The 24,111-nt window shown below is 34.5% G+C and overlaps 1 protein-coding gene across 1 annotated transcript; it reads right to left on the bottom strand.

The window, feature by feature from the left end:
- Positions 1–17,817: 17,817 nt before the first annotated feature.
- On the bottom strand, positions 17,818–20,306 carry LOC113314332 (rho GDP-dissociation inhibitor 1-like). The gene is made up of 5 exons (XM_026563132.1): positions 19,741–20,306; positions 19,590–19,656; positions 19,225–19,443; positions 18,959–19,083; positions 17,818–18,216 (listed from the first exon to the last, which is right to left on the bottom strand). The coding sequence occupies exons 1-5, from the start codon at positions 20,089–20,091 to the stop codon at positions 18,136–18,138; spliced, it is 843 nt and encodes a 280-aa protein (XP_026418917.1). The 5' UTR covers positions 20,092–20,306; the 3' UTR covers positions 17,818–18,135.
- Positions 20,307–24,111: the final 3,805 nt, after the last annotated feature.

Below are 24,111 nucleotides of genomic sequence, written 5' to 3'. Positions count from 1 at the left end.
GAAGGATTTTTGTTATTTGGTGGGTGCTTTGTGTAGATTTTTCCAAAGGAATGGGGGGGGGGGGGGGGGTTGGGGTTATATTATATAAATGAATCTCCAACGGTCTTATTTTTCAAAATACTAGCCGTTTTTTTTTTTTGAAATTCACAAATACCGGCATGGTCGCAATTACATATTCAATGCCGGTACAACGTATCGGCGCTGAACTATGATGTTCAACCATGCCGGTAATTGTTGCATATTTCTCTGTGAAGAAATTCACTTGTACCGGCTTTGAAATTATATACATTACTGTGCCGGCAAGCACTACCGGCATGGTCGGACATCTTCCGTACACTGCCGGAATAGAACATTCAATGCATAACGACTATTTTTTTAAACCATAAACCAGTAAAGACCATTTTCGACGTGGGATCTAAGTTACTGACAATGCCGGAATGATAAAGTGGAAAAGAGCCGTTGTGTCCTCATCTATTTAAAGGAATGGATACACCCATTGCACTTGATACCTCAAAAAAAAATAGGTGAGATCCAACACATATCTCTGATGGAAAATCAATCACCAACTACCGACTTCATCATTTCCATGGAAAAAGAAAAACTTAAGAAGAAAAAAGTATCCACTCCGATAGGAAATAAATCATCATCCACCACCAACTCAATTCCCATCATACTAGAAAAACTTAGAATGAATGAGCAAAATACCAAGTCAATTGCCGCAATGGAAGAAGAGATACTTAGAAGGAAAAGAGAAGAAGAAGAGGCAGCAATACAAGCAAAATATCGCAAAGAAACTAAAGAGATAATCGAACGTGTAAAACAAGCAAAGATAGAAGCAGATGTTGAGGAAGAAACTGAATGGATTAAAAATTTCTTCATAGTATCGGATTTGCCTGAAGATCACCGCCCTTCAAACCTTTTTTGGGGTCTTGTTGCGGATGGTCCTTATATGACGGTAAGAGCGAGAAACGTAAAATGGATTACGGGGATGAGTTTGTAGCGAATCGGACAATTTCCCTCATAAAATTATGTCGCAAATACAACGAGTTTCTTGCAATATACAAAGGGAATAAGTGGCAAGCTCAGGACGCATATACCAAGTGGAGAAAAGAGCTTTTTAGGCATTTCGAAGCCGCTTTGTTTGTTGAATCTCGTTACAAGAAATAATGATAGTTGCAATTAACTTAAGATCTTTCATTTCATGCGGAATATTGTTTATGTGATATGTTTTTAAGTTGATTTCCTTATTATTAATATGAGGGCCAGTTTGGATCAGTTTGCTTGACATAAATTTCGAAAAACTAGGTGAAAAGTATTGTTTGGTAACATACCATAGGTATTTTATAGTATAGTATTGTTTGCTTGAAATTTGTTGGATCAATGTATGTCACAATCTAAGGAATGAATGAAAAGAAAATTGAATTAGTTCCAAATAAAATTAAATTACTATGTCGGGTACTAGTTCCGGCATGCTCGACGACAGTACCGTCAAAACAACCAAAGCCGGAAACATGTGCCGGCATTCTCGAATAATGTTCCGGCATTCCGGAACTGCACTTGAAAAAGAGGACCTAATTTTAAACAGTACCGGCATTGTATTTTCCTGAACATTAATGTCGGAATTGGCGATACCGGCATGCTCGTTACACGAGGTTCGAAGCCGGAAAACGGCCCCGGCATGGTCGATAATTTTAAAACCACGCTGGTATAATACTACCAAAGTGACTAACTTCTGGATGTTTTTATAGTGGTACCGGCATGCTCTATATGTAAGGTTTCAAGCCGGTATTTGTTGCCGGCGTGCTACATAATTTATAAACCACGCCGGAATTTTGAACCGACGTGCTCGATAATTGATATCCACGCTGGTATTTACTCCTGGATGTTTTTCTTGTGGTACCGGCATGATAAAGTTAGGAGTGAACCATGCCGGTTTGGATATTCCATGGAATATTCGGTGGTAGGTAAAAAGTTAATTGCGTGCCGGCATGGATTGTTTTGGTTGAAGACCATGCCGACAATTGTTTCAAAATGGGGGATATTTTTCACCGGCATGGAAACAGTATGAACACCATGCCGGTTCTGGTGGTGCCTGTGTGGTATTCATACTACGTGTATGCCGTCACCAAGCTTTTTCAGAGAAAAACGAAAGATGTTTTTGGGCATACATGAATCTTATTAGGCATACCTAATAAAGACAAAAAAAAGATGTGAAATAACAAAATCAGAAGCCCCCTTAACCAAATTTTTTTAATGGCAAATCTTCCCTTTTAGGATTAGTGTTAATACGAATGATTAGTTAAAATAATTCTGATTAGTGATTAATGATTAGTGATCAGTGATTAGTTTTAAGATTATTTACTTATAGATTTGTGTAGATGAAAATTTTTGAGTAAGAAAAAAAAAAGTTAGATTTTTTTGGAGACGGAGAAGGGGAAAATGAGAAAAAAAAACTTGTATTTGATTCAATGGATGAGGAGGGTACACTTCTATCTTATGTTTAATCTCACTTTTGTAGCTTAAAATCATAAAAAGTTTGTGTTTTTCACTAAGGTTCGGCGAGTCTGGAATATGTTCGGCTTAATATATCAGCCGAACCCACCTGGATATTGACAACTAATGAACAGTTCGGCAAGCTGAAAGTGTTATTATTATGAGCCGAACCCACTTTGTATCCCCTAGTTCGGCTTGTTTAAAAATGTCATAATGAGCCGAACTCAATCCTGTGTGATCTGAAAGAAAAGTTATGTGAGGTTCGGCTTATATTGAGAAAATCGTAAGCGCCGAAATTTTTGGTAGTACAAGGTTCGGCTATTTACATAAGTATTATATAAGCCGAACCTGATCATTTATATTCCTGATAATTGTTGGGGTAAGAATTTTGTATTGGTTCGGCACATAATGTGAATGTCGTAATAGCCGAACCTCGTAAATGTGCTAGGTTCGGCACATATTATGATTATCGAATTTGCCGAACCCATATGCATCTCTATCTATGACTAGGTTCGGCTTGAAATTTCATGGCGAACTGTTCATATACACTTACAGGAAGCTTTTGTGAAGAACAGTTCGGTTAAAAACGAAACTCAATTTTGAGCCGAACCCAACACCGTAACCGTCCTTTAATCGATGGAAAACAGCAAATAGGAGATTGTGTTTGTAAAACTTACTTTCTTATTCTCATTTCCGGAGTTGGAGATGCAGTTGGTTCAATTTCTGGTTCAATTGGTGGTTGATTTTTAGTTTCTACACCTTCATCTTCAATTGGTTCTTCTTCTTCAATTGATGGTTTAGAAGACGATTTGGCTTGCCTAGTCCCTTCTTTTCTTTGTACGAGTCATTATGTGGTTGAGTTTAATCGATGATCAAATTTTTACGAATCGACAAATCATGATGATGAATTATTTTTTTTCGTGGGAGGGGAAGAGTTCGGCTAGAGGAAGAGGAAGAAGAAGAGATGTTAAGGGAAACTAATTTTGATTTTTTAGAAAACTGATTTTAGATTTTTGTATTAAGGGTATATAGGTAATTGAACTACCCATAAGGTACCCCTTATGAGGTCACTCGAGATGGGACTATTGTTTTGTATGCCTAGAAAGATTTAGATATGCCTAAAAACAGCCTTCGAAAAAAATAGCGGTTTCAAAAAAAAATAAATCAAATTTTCGACCTCTTAGCAACATTACCTGTGTATTGGGGATGCTTGTATGTCGAACTTGTTTACTTTCTTTGGTTGGTTCTTCAAAAAACACTTCATGCTCACGAAAATCATATTCCAAGGGTGTTGGTTCATCATATAAGTCCAATTGTGAGTTGTTATCATTAACCGAAGATTGAAGATATGCTTCTTGTTGTAGTTGAGCTAAAGATTCAGCAGCTGCAATTCTCTCCTCACAATCATCTTCCATTTTCACAAAAAAAATTTCACTCAAAAATATTTTTCCCTCCTTCTACTCTCACCTCACTCACACAAATTCAAATAAAAATACACACTAATCTATCCCCCAAATACTTAAGATTTTACTAATTATTATTAACCACTAAACCTGATTAGTGAGGACTAGATTAGGAGTTAAAAAATTAATTACATAATGGGTGACCCGAATTTGATATTTGGATCCTGTTTTTGTCATGTAGCTATTTTCCCCAATTAGTTTCCATATCCCAATCGCGCGTTCCTTTTTATTGGATAACAATCTTTCGGCTATGAGTCTATGATGTCTAAATCAGTTCACAGATACTTATAAGTTATAACTATGCTAAAATTACAATGTAAAAATTACATTATCATTTTTCTTTCTTTGAAGGGTACACAGAAATTAATTTGATAATAAGTTTCTTCAAAGTTATTGATAACCACAGCCAATAGCCATCCCCAAATTTTTTGTTGGGGTGCTTATCATAATTAATTACATGACAAAGAATAGTATTTTTATTGACCAATTCAGACGCCAACATCACATTCTTATACACTCGAATTTAGTGCCACAATAACTATATGTTATAGTCTAATGACATCTAACTTCTGTAAGTTGGGCACTAACTCATTAATCTGAAGTTTTTATAAGCAATCGTCATAAAAATTACCTTTAAGAAACATAATTAATCCATGCTTGCATGGAAATAAAACTATGGATGGCAAACATGAGAAACACCCTCCTTGTGATCCTTTACAAAAATCAACGGAAAAGGATTCAGGGCAATGTGTTCCATAATGGATAAATATTCGGGGAGAGGGACTACTACTACATTGAAAGACACCAAAAACATACACGTTACAGCGATTTTTACTCTGAGCTTGACTAAGCAAGCCAGTTTGATTCGACTGAGAAAGTAAGTTATTCGGTTTGTATAGGCAAGTATCAAAACGAGAGTTCTGGCCAAAAATTTAAAGAAATGTGATACCTCGGAAAAATCGGAAACCCCGCTGATTCACTCTTGACCGCCTCAAAAGCTCTTTTGTAGTTTTGTTTAAATCTTCCCACAAACACCAAAAAATCCGTACCAAATTATACAACAGGGAGCTATTTCACGCTACGCTATATGGGATGACCTAATTTTGCTTTCCTCCTGTAAGGCACATACTCTCGCAATGAATTTTTAAATTCAGATCTTGGATCATACCGGAATTCACTCTGAGCGGGATGCCTATCCGACCAATGTAGGCTTCCACGTGTGTTGCTGCTTGCAAAAGGTGCAAGATTTTTACATTCAGCAAATCACTTCTTGGCCAAAAACTGGGCATCCTAAATCATTTACAGGAGAATGGGTCCAGCGTGGAAACTTTTTGTTGGAAAAAAATGGGTTTCACAAAGGATGAATGACACAGAGAAAAAAGTGTTGCACTCCAAAACTTTCAAGGCTTGTATAAATTTCTTTTAGACAAATATTTCTACCCTCCCAATAACAATTGGCGATTACAACAGGTATGCGAAATATTGCCTTCAGGATACAATGAAAGCCCTGCAACGAAAACTGAATTCAAGGTTTGTACCCCTTGATTCAATCAAGAACACACAAAGAGATTTCTGATTTCTGATGATGCTTTTTGAAATAGAGAAAACAGATTGATTTTTCTTATATGTTAAACGAAACTGGGAGAAGCTATTTATAAAGGGTTTTGCACCTGTTGGGAATAGGTTTTTTATTCGCCAACAGGTTTCTATTCACGAAACGTCAGGTTCCTTCATCAACAGACATCAATGGTGTCTTTTGGATTCGAAATTTTCGAACAGGCTTTTATCGGCGATGCCCCCCAGGACCCCCCTTTGGTTAGCGGCGTTGAAAATATTCCAACACTTTTTTCCATTTTTCTTTCAGTCAGGACAATGGATGATCTAATAAAACATCGGAAAATGGGTCATTTGTCCAAATATTTTTAAATCACGGTTCAAATGGACGAGTAAAAAATAGTTTGGGTGAAATGGTCAAAAAAAAAATAGTAAGGATGAAACTGGTTTCATTCTAGTTTGAATTTAAAAAATAGTAAGGATGAAACTAGATACATCATGTGTAAATTAAAAATAAGAAAAAATATTTGAAAATGGACACGATGAAACTGGTTACATCCTTCCTATTTTTACATTTTTGTCCATTTAAACAATATCAAAATCTAACAGTCAATTTCACCCAGGAATTGTTGATTTTGGTCTTTTTAACCAATTTTATGATAAAACATTTACACGAGGTTGCACAGTCTAACTCTGAACCAAATCGAACAGCTTTCGCTGAATCGCTGTGGAAAAGAAAAATTAGCGGTAACTATCAATCTACATGCAGCTTACGACGAAATTTTCACATTGAAGAAGATGCAACTATGTCGGGTCCAATTGGTTGGTGTGATCAGAAGCAAAATGGGACAATGTCTCACTACACCAAAACCAGGATTTTGTAACAGTGCAACCTGTCACAGTTTATTTTTCAGTCATAGATACACCTGTGATAAGTCCTGCAACAGTTATAACTGTTATTAAATTTTGTATTCATGATAATAATTAGAAATATTAAATTCTTTTATTAGTCACAATAATATTTGTTGACAATTTTACAGACAATCACAATTATAATTCAAAGTGATGATTCCACCCAAATATTTCACCACATCTAAAACAACCCCAAAATTATAACACTTTGAATTTTACTTGTCACTAATTTTCCCACATTTATACAAACTAACAATTATATTTCATTTCTATAAATCAAAATACAATTTTCTTTTTCTTTTTAATTTTCTTAACATTAGAAAACAGGATCAAGACCAAGTCAACAAGTCATGACTTTATAGAAATTTGACTTTGACATATCTGCTTCTTCCGAAGACGGTGAAAATTACCAGACTACCCTTATCGGAATAAGTGCAATAAAAATTCTGAAGAATGTGAAAATGACCAGACTACCCTTATTGGAAATAAGTAAAGTAAATATTACAAAATATTACCCTTAATGGAAAAAAGTGCAACAAAATATTATGCAGAATGTGAAAATAACCAGACTACCCTTATCAGAAATAAGTGAAGTAAATATTACAGACTATGAAAATGACCATATTACCCTTAATGGAAATTAGTGCAATAAAATTATGGAAAATATGAAAATGACCGGACTACCCTTATCGGAAATAAGTAAAGTAAATATTACAGACTGGGAAAATAACCGTACAACCCTTATAAGAAATAAGTAAAGTAAATATTACAGAATGTGAAAATGACTATTTTACCCTTACTGGAAATAAGTGCAATAAATATTATGGAGACTGTGAAAATGACCAGACTACCCTTATCGGAAATAAGTAAAGGAAATATTATAATTTTGAAAATGACCATATTACCCTTACTAGAAATAAGTGCAATAAATATCATGGAGACTATGAAAATGACTATATTATCCATACTAGAAATAAGTGCAATAAATATCATGAAAATGACCAAAGTACCCTAATCAAAAATAAGTAAAGTAAATATTACATACTCTGAAAATGACTATTTTACCCTTACTGTAAATAAGTGTAATACATATTCTGGAGACTATGAAAATGACCAGATTACCCTTATCAGAATTAAGTAAAGTAAATATTACAGACTATGAAAATGACCATATTACCCTTATTGGAAATAAATGCAATAAATATCATGGAGACTATGAAAATGACCAAACTACCCTTATCAAAAATAAGTAAAGTAAATATTACAGACTGAAAATGACCATATTACCCTTACTGGAAATAAGTGCAATAATTATCATAGAGACTATAAAATTACCAAACTACCCTTATCAAAAATAAGTAAAGTAAATATTACAGACAATGAAAATGACCACTTTACCCTTATTGGAAACATATGCAATAAATATTATGGAGACTGTGAAAATGACCAGACTACCCTTATTGGAAATAAGTAAAGTAAATATTACAGACTGTAAAAATGACCATATTACAGTTACCGGAAATTAGTGCAATAAATATTATTGAGAGTGTGAAAATGACCAGACTACCCTTATTAAAAATAAGTAAAGTTGATATTTCAGACTGTGAAAATGACCATATTACCCTTACTATAAATTAATGCAATAAACATCATGGAGACTATAAAATGACCAAACTGCCCTTATCAACAATAAGTCAAGTAAATATTACAGTATGTGAAAACGCCCATTGTACCCTTACTGGAAACAAGGTTAAGAAATGTTATGGAGACTGTGAAAATGACCAAACTACCCTTGTCGGAAATAAGTAAAGTAAATATTACAAACTATGAAAATTACCATATTACCCTTAATGGAAATTAGTGGAATAAATATTATGGAGATTGTTACCCTTAATGACCAAACTACCATATTACCATATTACCCTTAATGCACAGTCTCCATAATATTTATTGCACTTAGTTCCTGTAAGGGTACTATTTTACTACCGATCATCTAATTTACTACTGGGGTATTGAATTTTTAAACAAATTTCTCAAGTATAAGTCGGAAGTGTCTAATTTACTACTGATTGGTGCATTTCGTTTCCTTGCAGATCGGACGATGGTGGATGCTTGCCTTACAGAAGGTGCTCACTACCAGGACCTTGTTCAGGTGCATAACTCATAAGTGTTGCAGATTTGAAAGACAATCGGCACGCAAGACAAGGCAAAGACTGTTATGTGAGTTCTGTCTTTTAGTCTACTTATATGTTATCTATTTAAGTTTCTAAACATATGTTATATCCCCTCAAACTTAGGAATATGAATTCTCTCCAAGTATCAAACTTCATGAAGAGAGATCAATAATAATGTAGTTCTTTACATTTCTTTATTCTGTTTTTATCAAAACTTGTCATTAACATGTTCAATTTTTATTATTTGTAGCTCATGCGTGTTTGATGCCAATGCTGGAATTACTTGAAATTATAAATTTGTATATGCTCGCGTTAAATGGTATGATAACAAATCTTATTGATTCATTTGTATATTTTTATTCTCTTGCAACTTCTTATGTCATTGTGTATTAATTAAGTTAAGCTTGTTTTTTCTTGGTTGCAGCTCACAAAGTGTTGGCTCTGAATTCTGCTAGGTTAAATAAAATAATTTTTTGGTTGCAAGTATCATAATGAATAGACCTTTGTGCTTGTATTTCCACAATGTATGTATGAGTGTTGAAATGTGTGTCGCAGCCTGTGTTTCAGGATAAATTGTGTCGCAGGCCTGTGTTTCAGGATAAATTGTGTCGCACGCCTGTAAATTGGAAGCCCAGGTCCGTTATAATGGATCTGGACTATCCATTTTTTTTAATTGTAATTTAAAGAATTGCAACGGAAATAATTGTTACAAAAAGTGTTAGTTAAAAAGAACACGTGTCATCATCTGGGTGCTGATATAGGACGATGACACGTGTTACTAAAAGATTTGTTACAAGCAATAGGTAACACTTATAAGTGTTACTGTAACTGTTACTACAAGAACACAGTGTTCTTAAAGGGATCGTTGCAATAATATACTCAGACCTAAACTGTGACAATTTTCGTGACAAATGAGCCACGTGTCGCTTTCCTAAAAATTAGGTCAATTGTGGCTAATAATTAGGTCAATTATGTGACTGTATCTGGATCTTGTCACAGATAAAACCGTTACAAAACAGGATCACAATTATTAGTAACGGCCTATTTAGTACAGTTATAACCGTTACAAATTCAGTACGTAACAGGTATATCCTGTGACAATATCCTGGAAATGGTGTAGTGTCTGGACTTAAGATTCTCCGGCAACAAGATCGAGCACACACTCTTAAAATTCCAATTTGGTTGGTGTGCTTAGCTAATTGAATTTGTGGGTAACCCTTCTCGGCCTATTTGTTGTGCATTTCCTATTAGTTAATATTTTTAATTCAAAAAACCGTTAACAGAGACTTATGCTTATATTTACTGAAAAATAACTTCATCAATCGCACATTCCATTTGTGCTCATGTAGATTGTAATACTGTATCATCAATTTGATATACCTTGTATACTGTTCCTAAAATTCAGGGTTAATCTTAATCAAGAAATCTAAAATCCAAATGGCTGTGGATCCACTCACTAGTTTCAAATTATGAGAATAGAACAAAGATTCCATGTAGATGCTCCAAAAATCCTTCTCGCTAAATAAGGATATTTCTGCATTGTACGGCATACCGTAGGTCCGTAGCATGACAGTTTAGTGTCAAGATATAGGACCAAATAAAGATTTGTTGGATAACGAATTCAGCTTTCACCAACATCTTAGAGCAAGCGGTGCGATCATAATCAAAGACCAAATATTAAAAAAAAAAAGATCAAAGTTTGGGTTTAGTCGGTGTTGCAACACTACGGTAGAAGACTAAATTTGATGGAGCGTAAATATAATGTTCGTTTGATGAGCGACGGTGGTATTCTGCATGCCCGGATAGAGCGTTTATATACATCTCGTCGCCCGTTGTCGGGCGTAGACTTTACAAGGGCCGGGTTTGGGGCGAACATATAACATACGCCCCATAGCCAGACGTACATAAAATGCTCGCCTGATGGGGCGTGTATAAAAAGTCCGCCTCAAAATTCCATTTCATCTTCATATTCCACAAGTAACACTGCCATTAGATGAAGCTGTTGTTATCCACAGTCCTACTACTAACAACACATCACCACCATCAGCTGCTCTTGTTTCTCAAAAGTCCATTTCATCTTCATATTCCACATTTCCAACTAGGCTTTGAGGCGCAAACTTCATCTTCATATTCCACAAGGACCGGGGGTGTGGGTGTTTTGGGGCGTTGATTATATCAACATCTGGCATGGGGGTAAACTTCACCAACACCCGGACGGGCGTACATTTCAGCACCGCTCCATTGAGCCGTAGTTTATATACACGTCTGTTCGTGGGACGAAGATTATACGTGCGCTTCATGTGAAGCGTAGTTTATATACACGCCGGGTGACAAACGAACATTATACGTTCGCTCGACTATATATAGTTTTGGTCTTCGTCTCAGACCAAATATAGTCTGGAATTTGGTCTTGGTCCAGATTTTAGTTTTTACTCCGTCCCGCTGTGTCTCGACTCTGGACCATAGTTATAGGTTCGATCGTCCACTGTGGTTGCTCTTAGACACTCAAATTCACTACTACAAATAGCAGTAATTATGTTATAAATAACTCTACATGTACTTTGGATTTCTCCCAAAATAATCATCGAGTGAGAGTAAAATATGGACCCCACTTTCCTACGTTACCATCCCAATGCTAAGCACGTTGATGGGAACCGTCTGATTATGTTTCGGGATATTTTCGGTGAAAAATCACGGTGCGTGTACCATCAATGTTATGTTATCTTAATGACAATGAACTTTTGTAAAGTGCGAACCGACACAATCACCTAAGTTTTTATAAGATAATGTCATAAAAATTATTTTTCTAAGCATCGCTTGTATGCGTGGCGCATAGTTTGTTGATGTTTGCACATAACATACATTTACAATTTTAATTACATGAATATACAACTATGGATGAAAAAGCATGAGATACACCGATCCCTGTGGTCCTCTAAAACTAATGTTGGATTTTCAACTGTCATTCAAGTAAACTACAGTACTGAACATAAATAATGTATTGCATACACAACAAAACATTGTTGGAAAAAGCATGTGAAACACCAATCCTTATGATCCTCTAAAATTAATTCTGCCATTAAAACTGCCATTCAAGTAAACCATGAACATGTATTCATACACAACGAAACATTGTTGGAAAAATTAAATGAAGGACCCTAGAAATTAGTCAGACTTATAGACAGATTTGGTGGAAATGGCCAACACGATACGAAAGAGAAGTTCAGTATATGGTGTTGTGTGACTTGTGTCTCGAAGCTAATCAACACATTTGCACAGTAGGACCATGAGACACACTTTGGGAAAGGAAGTAATGTATATCGCACAAATTTCTTTGTGACAGAAGAATTAGAGGATAGTTAAACCATCAAATGCCCAAGAAATTTTACTTGAAGATGATGTAATTATTTGCAGCCGAAATGGTTGTAGTGGTTAAAATATGCAGCCATGTCCGGGTTATAAATATTCTGGCAAGGAGTACTGACACGCGTTCTTGCAACTGACATACTAGTTCTAAATGCAATGACCTCCAAAACATGATTGTAGGGATTCCATCAGTCTAATTTATTTTCTAATAATAATGCATTGTTGAGAATCCTTGCAAACTAATCATGGAAGAGAAATTTGGGCTGATAATGCAAAAGGATAATCTAAATCAATAAATCTAAAATTCATATGATTATGGATTCCATCGGCTGGTTTATTCTAAAATAAATAAAGAACACATTGTTTTTAATTATGATGTTATCTCCTATCACTTCAAAGAAATTATACAATTATGCTAAAATTAGAATGTTAAAATTACTTTTTCATTTTTCTTCCTTCAAAGTACACAGAAATGAATTTGACAACAAGTTTCTTCGCACTTATGGATAACCTAAGCTATCAGCCTATTCCCCGTATTGCCAGTTTAGATGCCTACAAAACAGAATTATTTCTTGATTGATCGATTCACCTTCCGCCAACATCACTTGTACACTCAAATTTATTACAGTAGCAACTATGTTATATTTTAATGACAACTAACTTGTGCAAGTGACTCAATAATCTGAAGTTTTTATAAACAAATGTCATAAAAATTACCTTCCGCGTATGCATGGAACATAAAAACTCTGGATAGAAAACACGAGAAACACCCATTCCTTATACAATAAAACATGTGGGAAGATGGGCTACTTCTACAACTACATGCATTGGAGGACACTTAAGACATTTAGGCAGAGGGACTACACCTTACAATAGTTTTTGCTTTGAGATCGACTAGGCATGCCAGTTTGATTCCACTGAGATAGTAAGTTATTTGGTTATGTAAGGCAAGTATCAAAACGAGCGTTCTGGCTAAAATCCCCACGGGATCACTCTTGATCCCCCTCCATTTCATCTTTGCTTCAACTAAGAAGAAAAGGCTGGAGTTTGACCGCCCCAAAAGCTCTTTTGTTGCATCTTACCATAAACACCAAAAAAATCCATACCGATATAGACGACCACTGAGCTATTTCAGGCTTCGTATTAGGGAAGACCTACTTTTGCTTTCCTCCTATATGGCACATACCACCACTATGACACGGTAATTAGTTAACATACAATTAGCAAGCGTGTACATTTTTTCTTTCCTCCTATATGTCACACACCACCACTATGACATGGTAATTAGTTAACACCAAAAAATGCGTACCAAAATAGAATTTTATACACCAGTGAGCTATTTCAGTCTGCGCTATACCTTTTTCTACACGATTTATAAAGAGATACTAGTCCTACTAAGTGTTGATACCATTTCATCGATCCAACGGTCAGGATCGGTGGGATTTTTTTGTCCTATATAAAATGGTATCAACAATTAGTAAAACTGATATCCCATTTATAAATCATGTTTTTCTAGGCCTCTTTTTCTTTTTTCTGTGGCATCTTTGCCTCTCTTTGACAATGTTTCTTTTTTTTTGTTTCCTTGTTGCCCTTTTGGGCCTCTTGGTTGTTGCTTAACCTAGGAGTTGACTATTTTTCAACTATTTTTAGTTCACATCCTTAGGGTTTCTGTTTTGTTTAGTCCATCTTGTGCCCTTTTCCGTTTGTTCTGATGTTAAATTCTTAGGGTGTTGTGTAGCCTGTCTTAGTGCTATTATATGTATTAGTCAGTTGGCCTGGATGAATATCTACATGTTAGGTTTTTTTGTTCTTCGTTTCTTCTTATCTTTATTTTCTTGATTGTTAGTGTCTTTTGGTTCAATTATTAGTTGTCATTGGCATGTTGTATAGTAGCTCAGATCCACACCTTTGCTCCGCTGACCTTTCAGATCCCATAGACTTGTTGTTTTTAAATTTTATTTTCTCCGTTTTTTTATCTTTGGTTCTTTTTAAGAAAAAAAAAGCTTTATTATAAATATTTCAGTTTATTTCATTAGTCTTTGGAACCAACTCATTCAGAAAAGATGTGGCCACGGCTAAGGTGCAAAATAAATTCATTTCAAGTTCAATAGCAAAAAAGCATCGAACAGGATTGAGCTTTAAGCTATACAGGGACCATTTTCTTTTTAAACTTCTTTAAGATTATATGCTTTGCCCTGCTAGATTAGCAATGTTATTTCAAATGTTTATTATTTAAGTTCAATAGTTTTTTCTTTGAATTAAATTAACATTTCTTAATTTGGATACTTCTGGTTTCTGCATTATTAGGAGTTTTCCTAGATTTTTAGAGGTTTTAATTCATCACTTGGTCATTTAGCTTAGAAATCTTAGATCTACTTAATAAAACAATATCAATAGTTAGTGTCTTATCATTTTAATTCTTTAAACAAGGTTTTCTGCTAATCTTTCGATTCTCATTTATATTTTATCTTAATGCTTCCTTATCATCTGAGTATTGTAGTATTTAGTGTAGCTATTGGTAATTCTTCCTTTCAAGAAAATATGACTGATCCTGTGAAACAACATGATGTTGAACTTGAAATCAATGTTGGTTTTGTATTGTCTTGGTCCGGTTTTATAAACCGTGACCCTTCTACTTGTATTTCTTTGGAGATACATTTCTCATTTTATAAGTTCTTGATTGCAGAAAAGCCTAAAATGGCATCTACAATCGCCAAGAGGACGATTTATTTATCCTGTACAAGTCATCGTGACACTTCCGTTAATCTTGCTATTGATAGAAGGGCTCAGGACCATACTTTGATAGTTTTATCGCGGGTGAAGGCACTCATCTTCCACAACTTGCTTGTGGTGGCATATATACAACCAACATTAGAAGACAACTCATTGGGTACCGATGGAGAACAAAGATTTTCAATAAACTTGAGGAATTATAAATGTTATTTTATCTTTTTAAGTAGTCTTACTATAGTTTTATGGACTTTCGTCGTTGCACTCTTTTCCTTAGCCAGAGGTTTACCACAATTGGTTTTCCTTGACAAGATTTTTAATGAGGCAACAAAAATTAGTCATTCTTTTCCAAGTTTTCAATTTTATTTCGTAGGCTACGCTATACGGGATGACCTATTTTTGCTTTCCTCCTGTATGGCACATACCCTCGCAATGAATTTTTAAATTCAAATCATGGATCATGCCAGAATTCACTCTGAGCGGGATGCCTATCCGACCAATGTAGGCTTCCACGCTTGTTGCTGCTTGCAAAACGTGCAAGATTTTTACATTCAGCAAATCACTTCTTGTCCAAAAACAGGGCATCCTAAATCATTTACAAAAGAATGGTCCAGTGTGTAAACGTTTTTTCATTTTTATTTTAGTCAGGACATTGGATGATCTATAATATGCAACTATGGATGAAAAAGCATGAGAAACACCAATCCTTGTGATCCTCTAAAATGAATGCTGGATTTTCAACTGCCATTCAAGTAACCACAATCCTGAGCATAAATAATATAGTGCATACACAACGAAAACATTGTTGGAAAAATTAAATGAAGAACCCGAGAATTAGTCACACTTAAAGACAGATTTGAAAATGGCCAACACGACACGAAAGACAAGTTCAATATAGTGTTCTAATGTGGAACTAGCCTTGTTGTAATAATTACACTACTGCCTCTGCCTAAGTGTGTCTCATGTCTTACTCTGCAAATGTGTTGATTAGCTTCCAGATTATGGATCCATCGGCTAGTTTATTCTAAAATAAAGAACACATTGTTTTTAATTATGATGCGACTGAAATAGCTTTACTGGATAATAATATCTTCATTGTTATCTCCATTCAAAGAAATTATACAATTAAGCTAAAATTAGGATGTTAAAATTACTTTTTCATTTTTGTTGCTTTGAAATACACAACAATGAATTTGACAATAAGTTTCTTCAAACTTAATGATAACCAAAGTTACCAGGCACTAACCCATATTGTTAGTTGAAATGCCTATAACGACACATTCATCTTCTTGATTGACAAAGGATGGTTTCTTGATCGACGGATTCAGCTTCCGCCAATATCACATTCTTGTACACTCAAATTTATTACGGTTGCAACTAATGTTATATTTTACGGAAAATGGGTCATTTGTCCAAATATATTTAAAACATGGTTCAAATGGACGAGTAAAAATTTGTATGGGTGAAATGGACACCAAAAAAATAGCAAGGATGAAACTGGATTCGTCCAGACTTAAACTTAAAAAGTAGCAAGAATGAAACTGGATGCATCCGGATGTAAATTAAAAATAAGAAAAAGTATTTGAAAATGGGTAAGATGAAACTGTTTACATCCTGACTATTTTTAATTTTTTGTCCATTTAAACAGTATCAAAATCTAAATGTATTTTTCACCCAGGAATTGTTGATTTTGGTATTTTTAACCAATTTTGTGTATATTTCAATGACAACTAACTTGTGTAAGCGGGGCACTAACTCAACAATCCGATGTTTTAAAAGCAAATGTCATAAAAATTACCTTTGGCGTATGCATGAAACATAGGTAAACAATGTTTGCATGAAACTATGGATAAAAAACATGAGAAACACCCTCCTTGTGAATTGTGATCATGTACACAAATTGACGGAAAAGGATTGGAAACAATGTACTCCATATACAAGAAAACATTTGAGAAGATGGCCTACTTCTACATACATTTTGGAAGACACCTAAACATTTGGGCAGATGGGCTGCACCTTACAGTAATTTTTGCTTTGAGCTCGACTAGGCAAGCCAGTTTGATCTGACTGAGAAAATAAGCTAAAAATCTAAACAAATGTGGTAGGTCATAAAAAATTGAAAACCCCACAGATTCACCCTTGATCCCCCCTCCATCTTCGAAGAAAAGACTGGAGCTTGACTGCCTCAAAAGCTCTTTTACTCGTATCTTCCCACAAACACCAAAAAATCCGTACCGATTTAGATTTTATACATGATCACTGAGCTATTTCAGGCTATGTTTTAAATTTTGGATCATGGATTATGCCGGAATTCGCTCAGAACGGGATGCATCCAACCTACATCGACGGTTGGTTGCAAAACATGCAAGATTTATTCAGCAACTCGGTTCTCTGAGAAAAACTGGCATCCTAAATCATATACAAGATAATGGGTCCAGTAGACTTGTAAATATTCATTTCTGTCAGGACTTAATAATAGATGGTCTAGAATCTCCCCGTTTTCGTTTGAATATTTTACCCCACTCTCATTATTTTTCCCACAGCTAAATATCCCCTGGCAATTCAGAGCTCATGTGCCAGTACCAGAGAATTCGCAGACATTTCTGTGTTAATACAGTTTGGACCACTTCCTCTGAAGGAAATTTCATAGATCTTTCGCAATGTACAAAGAGCAGTGCAGGCAGGGTATGTTTAACATCATACATCACATGGATCCATATTCTAACCCTACCAAAAAAAACTTATCCTATAGGCAGTCTCTCTCAGTACACTTCCCTTTCCCCTCTGCAACCTTCTTTAAAGCAAATGGATTATTATCAGTGTGTAGTTAATCTTGTGACCCCAACTTAAAGTCTTAAACTACTGTGACCATTATGCAATACAGTATTGTGGAACCCACAATCTGTTCAAAAATGGGGGTATGAGTCGACCAGCAAACAAACAAATCTAGAAGCAAAGCACTGTATGGATCAAGAAAAATGGCAGACAATAGGAGTAAAAAAAAAGATATTCAAAGGTGAAGATTCTCATACAGTTGATATAAGACGGTAATTACTTTCAAAAAGAATCAACAAAAAAGAAGCAACAAATTCTTTGTAAATAAACAACTCTGCAAAAGAATGGACTGGGAGAGAGAGGTGGAAAGAAATCACTATAAAATATCTCAAGTTCACTAAAGAACAATGTTTCTAAAGGCATACAAAGAGGAATCTTTGACGATTACAGATCTTATATGTTTCACATTTTATCCATCCATGGATGCCTAATTAAACTTCTTTTACTGAATAGAAGAGATAATGAATAAGATCAGCAAATGGGTTATAGAGATTTGGCCCTGGGGGCTTTGACTATAAGATTACAACATTTTCATTAGCGGAACAGCATCCCTAAATTGGGCAATCCAAAAAAAGCTAGTCATAAAATGAAGAAAAAAATGAAAAACCTCAAGTTTGTGTTGGCCATTCCTTCCGGATTTCAAAAGAGTAACTGATGTCCAAATAGCATTTCCCATCGTCATCCACAAACTAAAATCAGATCAGACAAAAAACAAAGATGTTTAGTTTCACTAAACAATTTCTCGATAAATTGAGATCTTGCTTATTCTTGTAACGCTCTATCTAGAACATGTTAGGAGTGAGATATAATTTATCCATACACGTGCAGTATGATGAAATTGAATTAGATAGGGGAAAATGTTGAAAAGGTAAAGTTAATTCAATCAAACTATTATGTCACCTTTATGGGTAAAGTTTTAAGTTGAATGAGCTTAAATATTGCAAGTAGCTAAAGCGTTAAATCTAAGTTCAATCAATGTATGTGTTTCTAGTAAGATTTCAAACATTTCAGCTAGCAGACTCTTTATTTTTACGCTTATCATAAATCGTCAAGTTGAGATATTTTATATCATCAAGGTACAGTTTGTACCTAGGGAACATTCGATGTAATAATATACTGTAAGGAGATACACAAATAAAGCTATAGTTTCAATCAATACCAAGTGCAGTGCTGATTCTCACTGTAATTCATTATGTAGTCCTTGGAAGAAATCAATTCCAAAATGCATCTAATCATGCCAGAATACTAATGGGACTAATAAATGTGACGATCAACTAAGCACTATCTAATTTACATAGCAAACATTTCTTTTAATCTAACTAAGCATTCAATATTAGATTGATTGCTTGAACTCAAACATCCCACTACCAAATTCTTGAATACACAAGTGCCTTGAAGACATGAATAAAAAGACAGTAAGTTTTTGTGTACCTTGGTTTTTGCAGAATACGAACCCCTTGCAAACATGCCAGAAGGAGTTCTCTCCTCTGCTAATTCATATGTGTAAGGTTCTTGCTGAGGACTAAAAGTTCCAAGCATCACTTTTGTATTTTCAACTGCAATGAATCAATCACACAACAACATCTTAATCAACCGTCGCAACACGAAACAAATGACCTCCAAAACAAAATCAAAAACAAGAAAAATCAACGAATTAAGTATGAAACAAATAGCGATTCTTATTGCAGTTTGTTTACCTCTCACACCAGTTTTCCAGACAGTGTTGGTATATTTAAGTCCAGAGACAATGTTGTTTGAGACTTTGAATGAGAATTTGAGATGGTAAAGACTTCCATCTTTTAGACAAAACGCATACCCCTTTGCATTCGGTTCAAATGGGATCGGCAAGACGAGTTCAGGTTGGCCAGGTGACAAAATTGTGAGACTCAAAATCTCTACCTGAGGTTCCAAAGTTTCTACAACAAAATCATGCAATAAATCAAAATTCAATGATTAATTAAGCAAATTCAAGCTTTTAGCCTAATTTTTTTTTTAAATAAATCAACAAAATGATGAAATTAGGGTTCTTATAATTCAAAGCGAAAGAATCAAAATCAGATACCTCCAACAGCAGCATAATCAACAGATCCAAGAAGTTGTTCCTTCCATCTCCTCAAACTCTCATCATCCTGTAGCAATTTCAAATTTGTAACCATTGAAGCAAATTACAATGAGAATAACCAAAAAAAAAATCAAAAGAAGCTAATAATTACCTTATCTTTTTCAAGCTGTTCCTTAAGAGAAAACTGAGGTCCAACTTCTAATTCTCGATCAGTCTCAACATCAGTTTCTTCCTCATCACAATTATCTTCGTGTTCAGTGGAACAAACAGAATGGGAACTGAATTCTCTAGATAATTTCTCATCTTCATGACCATCATGATCATCATCATCAACATCATGTTTACTAGTTTCACCAACAGCAGCAGCGGCACCATTCTTGGTTTCTTCTTCATTTTTTTCTGGTTCTTCTGTGTTGTTGGCCATGTCGTGAGGAGGATGATTGAATGAAGAAGGAATGCATTTGGTGGAAGGAGAGAAAGTTCTTCCTAGAATCGCCGACATTTTCTGTTGAAATTCCCAATAAACAAGGAGAGAACTAGTCTTGTGGTCGGTCAACGGGGCTTGTTCCACGTTCTAACCTCAACTTTCGCCAACAAACCTTCAAACTCGAACCCCTAATTCTGCTCTTCGCTTCTCTCTAAATTTGGCTTTCTTTCTGAAACTCAACAGCTTATCTATTTTTGTCTGAGTTTTGGAGTGGGAGTGGGGGACTGTGAGAGTGAGGGTTTTGAGGGAGGAAAGAGACAGAGAGACTTTATCTACAGGGGAAAGGGAAGGACCGTTACGAATGCTAACGTTACGGGCAAAGGAATGGGAGTGCATATGATAAATTGACCATACCTTTTGTGCAATTTGATATTGCCTAGTTTACTCTTTTCATTTGATGGAGATACAAAAATGATGTGGTTGTAAAGATCATTTTACTCTTTGAGTTTTAATTTTTATGTCACAATTTTAACGAAGGAATGAGACTGGCAGAACCAAGATTTATGATAAGGGGTGTGAAAAATAAAATCAACAATGACAGGAGGAATCCGATTAAAGATAATACGAAAGATAACATGACCTATGTGTAATCATTTTTATGTGGCCATGACTGAAATTAAAGAATCCTATTTGACTTATCTAGTGAAATGGAATCAAAAATGATTTTCAAAACCCACCATCTAATCCGATTTATATGCACTAGCTATAGGGATTTTACTTAGACTAAGAATCGTATCCAGTTTTCTCCAATATCTCACAGCTCTTTTAATTCATGTTTTTGGTCGCTCAATTTTAATGATACTCAGTAACATATAATATAATCACTTATAACCGAGAACCGCGAAAAATGAAAAACTATTAAAAATATAGGCTGAGCAGCTTTTACAACCAGATTTTAATAAAATTGGATTTATATCAACATGTGAATAACTTGTGTATCAGTGTATGATGCATGAAATCGGCACCAAATTATTTATGTGTGTGTTCCATAATTTTTTTTGTGAATAATCCCAAAGTTACAATTTTAATGACCAAGGAACACTTACAAGTATCTTTGAAAATGGTTGGTGGACACTAGAATTGGGGAACTGCAATACCACAGGAGATCATAAACGAAACGTGTTTTGGCAGCTGCTGGTAGAGTAAGACCTCGATCGATTGCAATTAGCTTCAAGAACCGATGTCTAACGGCTTGTGAATAATCAAACTACTAGGTAACTTGTGATGACTCCATAAATGAGGTATCCTTCCTTTCAGAGGACTGACCATATGGCTAAAACCAGGCACGGGCAATGTAGATAGGTTTCCGCCCGACCGGCTCTCCAAGGATATCTATGCATATATTCATAAAATCTCTCCTAAAAAGTTTTACACTTTATCTTTCAAGGGATAATATTTTTCTTGCCCCACCCTATGGTTCCGCCACTACATGACTATAAAGCATCACAATGAAGTTACACTCAACTTAAAGTGATAGTTAACATAGAAAAATAATAACCAACTGGGCTAGCTTAGTTGGTTAGGGTCGAACTCTCGAGTTGTTAGGTCAGAGGTTCGAATCCCGTCGCGAATCATATAAAAAAAACATAGAAAAATAATGGACAATAAGCAATTCCCAGCTATTGCATTCCATTAAGGTGTGTGGCAGCACCAACAACTAAAATATTAATTGTGGAAAGACAAGGGACTGCTAACGTTACTGGTATAGTAATGAGCATATGACATTTGACCCACACCTTTTGACCGATCTGATTTACCTAGTTTAGAGTCGATCTAAAACTTCACCGCATGATTTGCAGATACTGTAGCATCGCAGGCTTCGAATATATCATATTGTGCAAGTACCTACTAATGTCGGAAATTTTTTTTAGATTACAGACTGATCCAACATTACAAACACGTTTGTTCGGTTTTTTAGCTTTTTGTAATACATCATTCATAAAGTGATTATAATAACCAACATAATTAGATAGTCACAACTTGTTTCTTACTCTATCACCACAATTGGAAAATAACTTACTAATTCAAATATACCTTCTAAGATAAATGAGCATCAAGTTCTAACCCATGCATATAGCCACCGTAATCTTATCTAGAGCTAGAATTGGATATTTGGTTTATTGAATAAATAAAATTTTACATTGTCTTCTTTAAAAAAATTCTCAAACACAGAATCATCAGCTTTTTTTGCATGTTATGACTATTGGAATCGATGGCGATCGTGAACTTATGAAATGTCTACCCAAAGATGATTTTCTTATTTTAAGATTTAAAAGATAAACCATGTATTCTCTTGTCCTCGTATACCAAAATAATATGGTAATAGTCTGTGGATGTTCATATTAGTTGTCACATTAATAGGCTTCTTGATAGGTCTATTGCTTTTCTATTTTCTTATTCAGCTTTCTCAACATCTCTTAAATCGATTCACATAATATTTTTACTTGCTTCAATTTTAATAATATTTAGTAATTAATTTATACTCACTCCTAAGAGTTTGAGATCCGCAAAAACTGAAAAATTAGAGATATTTAAATGAACAACTTTACAGTCAAATTTCTTTAAAATTAAGATTTCTTCTGTAAAATTACGCAATGCATGAAGCCGTCACGAAATTTCTTATGTTGGTCTCGTATTTTTTATGTGTGTGAAGTGTTATGAAGTTGTTGTATGGTTAGTGGATAAAGCTGGGAACTGCCTTAGTCAATGGCACACCAGTGATATAAAATAATAAAAGAAATAAGAACATATCATTTAGGGTAAATATAAAAATAAATTTACAAAAACTTTTATGAAAATGTAAAAAAAAACATTGTATGTTTTAAAATCAGTTGGCAACTAGGTTGTTCCCACCTACTCATAGCTCTTTTTGTACTTGGACTTCCTTTGGTGAATATAATCTCAATCAATCCATTGGTGTAATTGTAACTTTGGGATTATTCACAGCAAAAGGAATTATTTACAAAAAAATTACACCAAATGAGTGACAAAAGGACCTACTCATAGCTCCCACCTACTCATAGCTCTTTTAAAACACGTTAATGATTTAACAATTACACCAAATGAGCGACAACTAGCAAAAGAAATAAGAAATATCCTTATAAAAAACTATCCAAAACACCAAAGGCTCCTCGCTGTAATCGAGCAAGTTTAACAACATTGCTAATGGAGGTACTGATTTGCTTTGTGGAATGTCAGCCCAATGGTGGGGAATATTTCATCTTAGATTGATCTTGTTACATGTTATAGGTACAAATAGATAAGATGCAGAGATTTGTTCCAGAAAGTAGTACACAATTTTCCACGAAATGATTATGAGATTTGTCAAGAATAAATATATTCTATTTATAGACCCTATAGAGATTATGAGATTGCAAGATCTACCCAAATAAGGTTTAAAAGTATGATTCGATTATCTTACGTTAATAGAAAATAAGAAATTGGAAAAAAAAGAAAACTAAATAATACGATGCATCTAAACCTAGTCAGATACCAGAATTATGTCTTTTAATAGATGTTTCTTTTTGTTGCAATTTTTTCTTTCCATTTATGGTAGATCTTGTACCTTTTACTTTGTACGTTTTTTTCATAAAAAAATTAAGATAATTAAAATAATTTTTTCACTTTCAATCAGAAAATTAAAATAATTTTTGTTGAATCATGTATAAAGCTGGGTAGTTAATTCTCATTAATACTCTTCAAAATCACAGAGTTCTTATTTAACGCATTCGATTTTCTCTGGTATTTCGCTAATTAATTTCCTTTGATACCGACTATCCAGTAATTTGTAAAGGTTTAAGAAGAGCAAGAAATGAACAGTACTCTAATAGAAATCAACAACTTCTATAAGTGTAAATTCTTTAAATTATACCGTTTGTAAATAACTTGTCCAAACGTATATATCTGATGTACAAATTTGACACAATTTATTAAATTTTTTATGTTTGCTTTGTATATTATGTTTGTAAAGAGTTTTGAAGTTACATTTTTGATGACCAATGACACTTTAATATTTCAGAAAGTGGTTGGTGGAAA

The sequence above is a fragment of the Papaver somniferum genome, chromosome 1, assembly GCF_003573695.1.
Source record: "Papaver somniferum cultivar HN1 chromosome 1, ASM357369v1, whole genome shotgun sequence".
Lineage (NCBI taxonomy): Eukaryota > Viridiplantae > Streptophyta > Magnoliopsida > Ranunculales > Papaveraceae > Papaver > Papaver somniferum.
The sequence above is the reverse complement of the archived record's forward strand: the minus strand, read 5'-3'. Positions and strand labels throughout refer to the sequence as shown.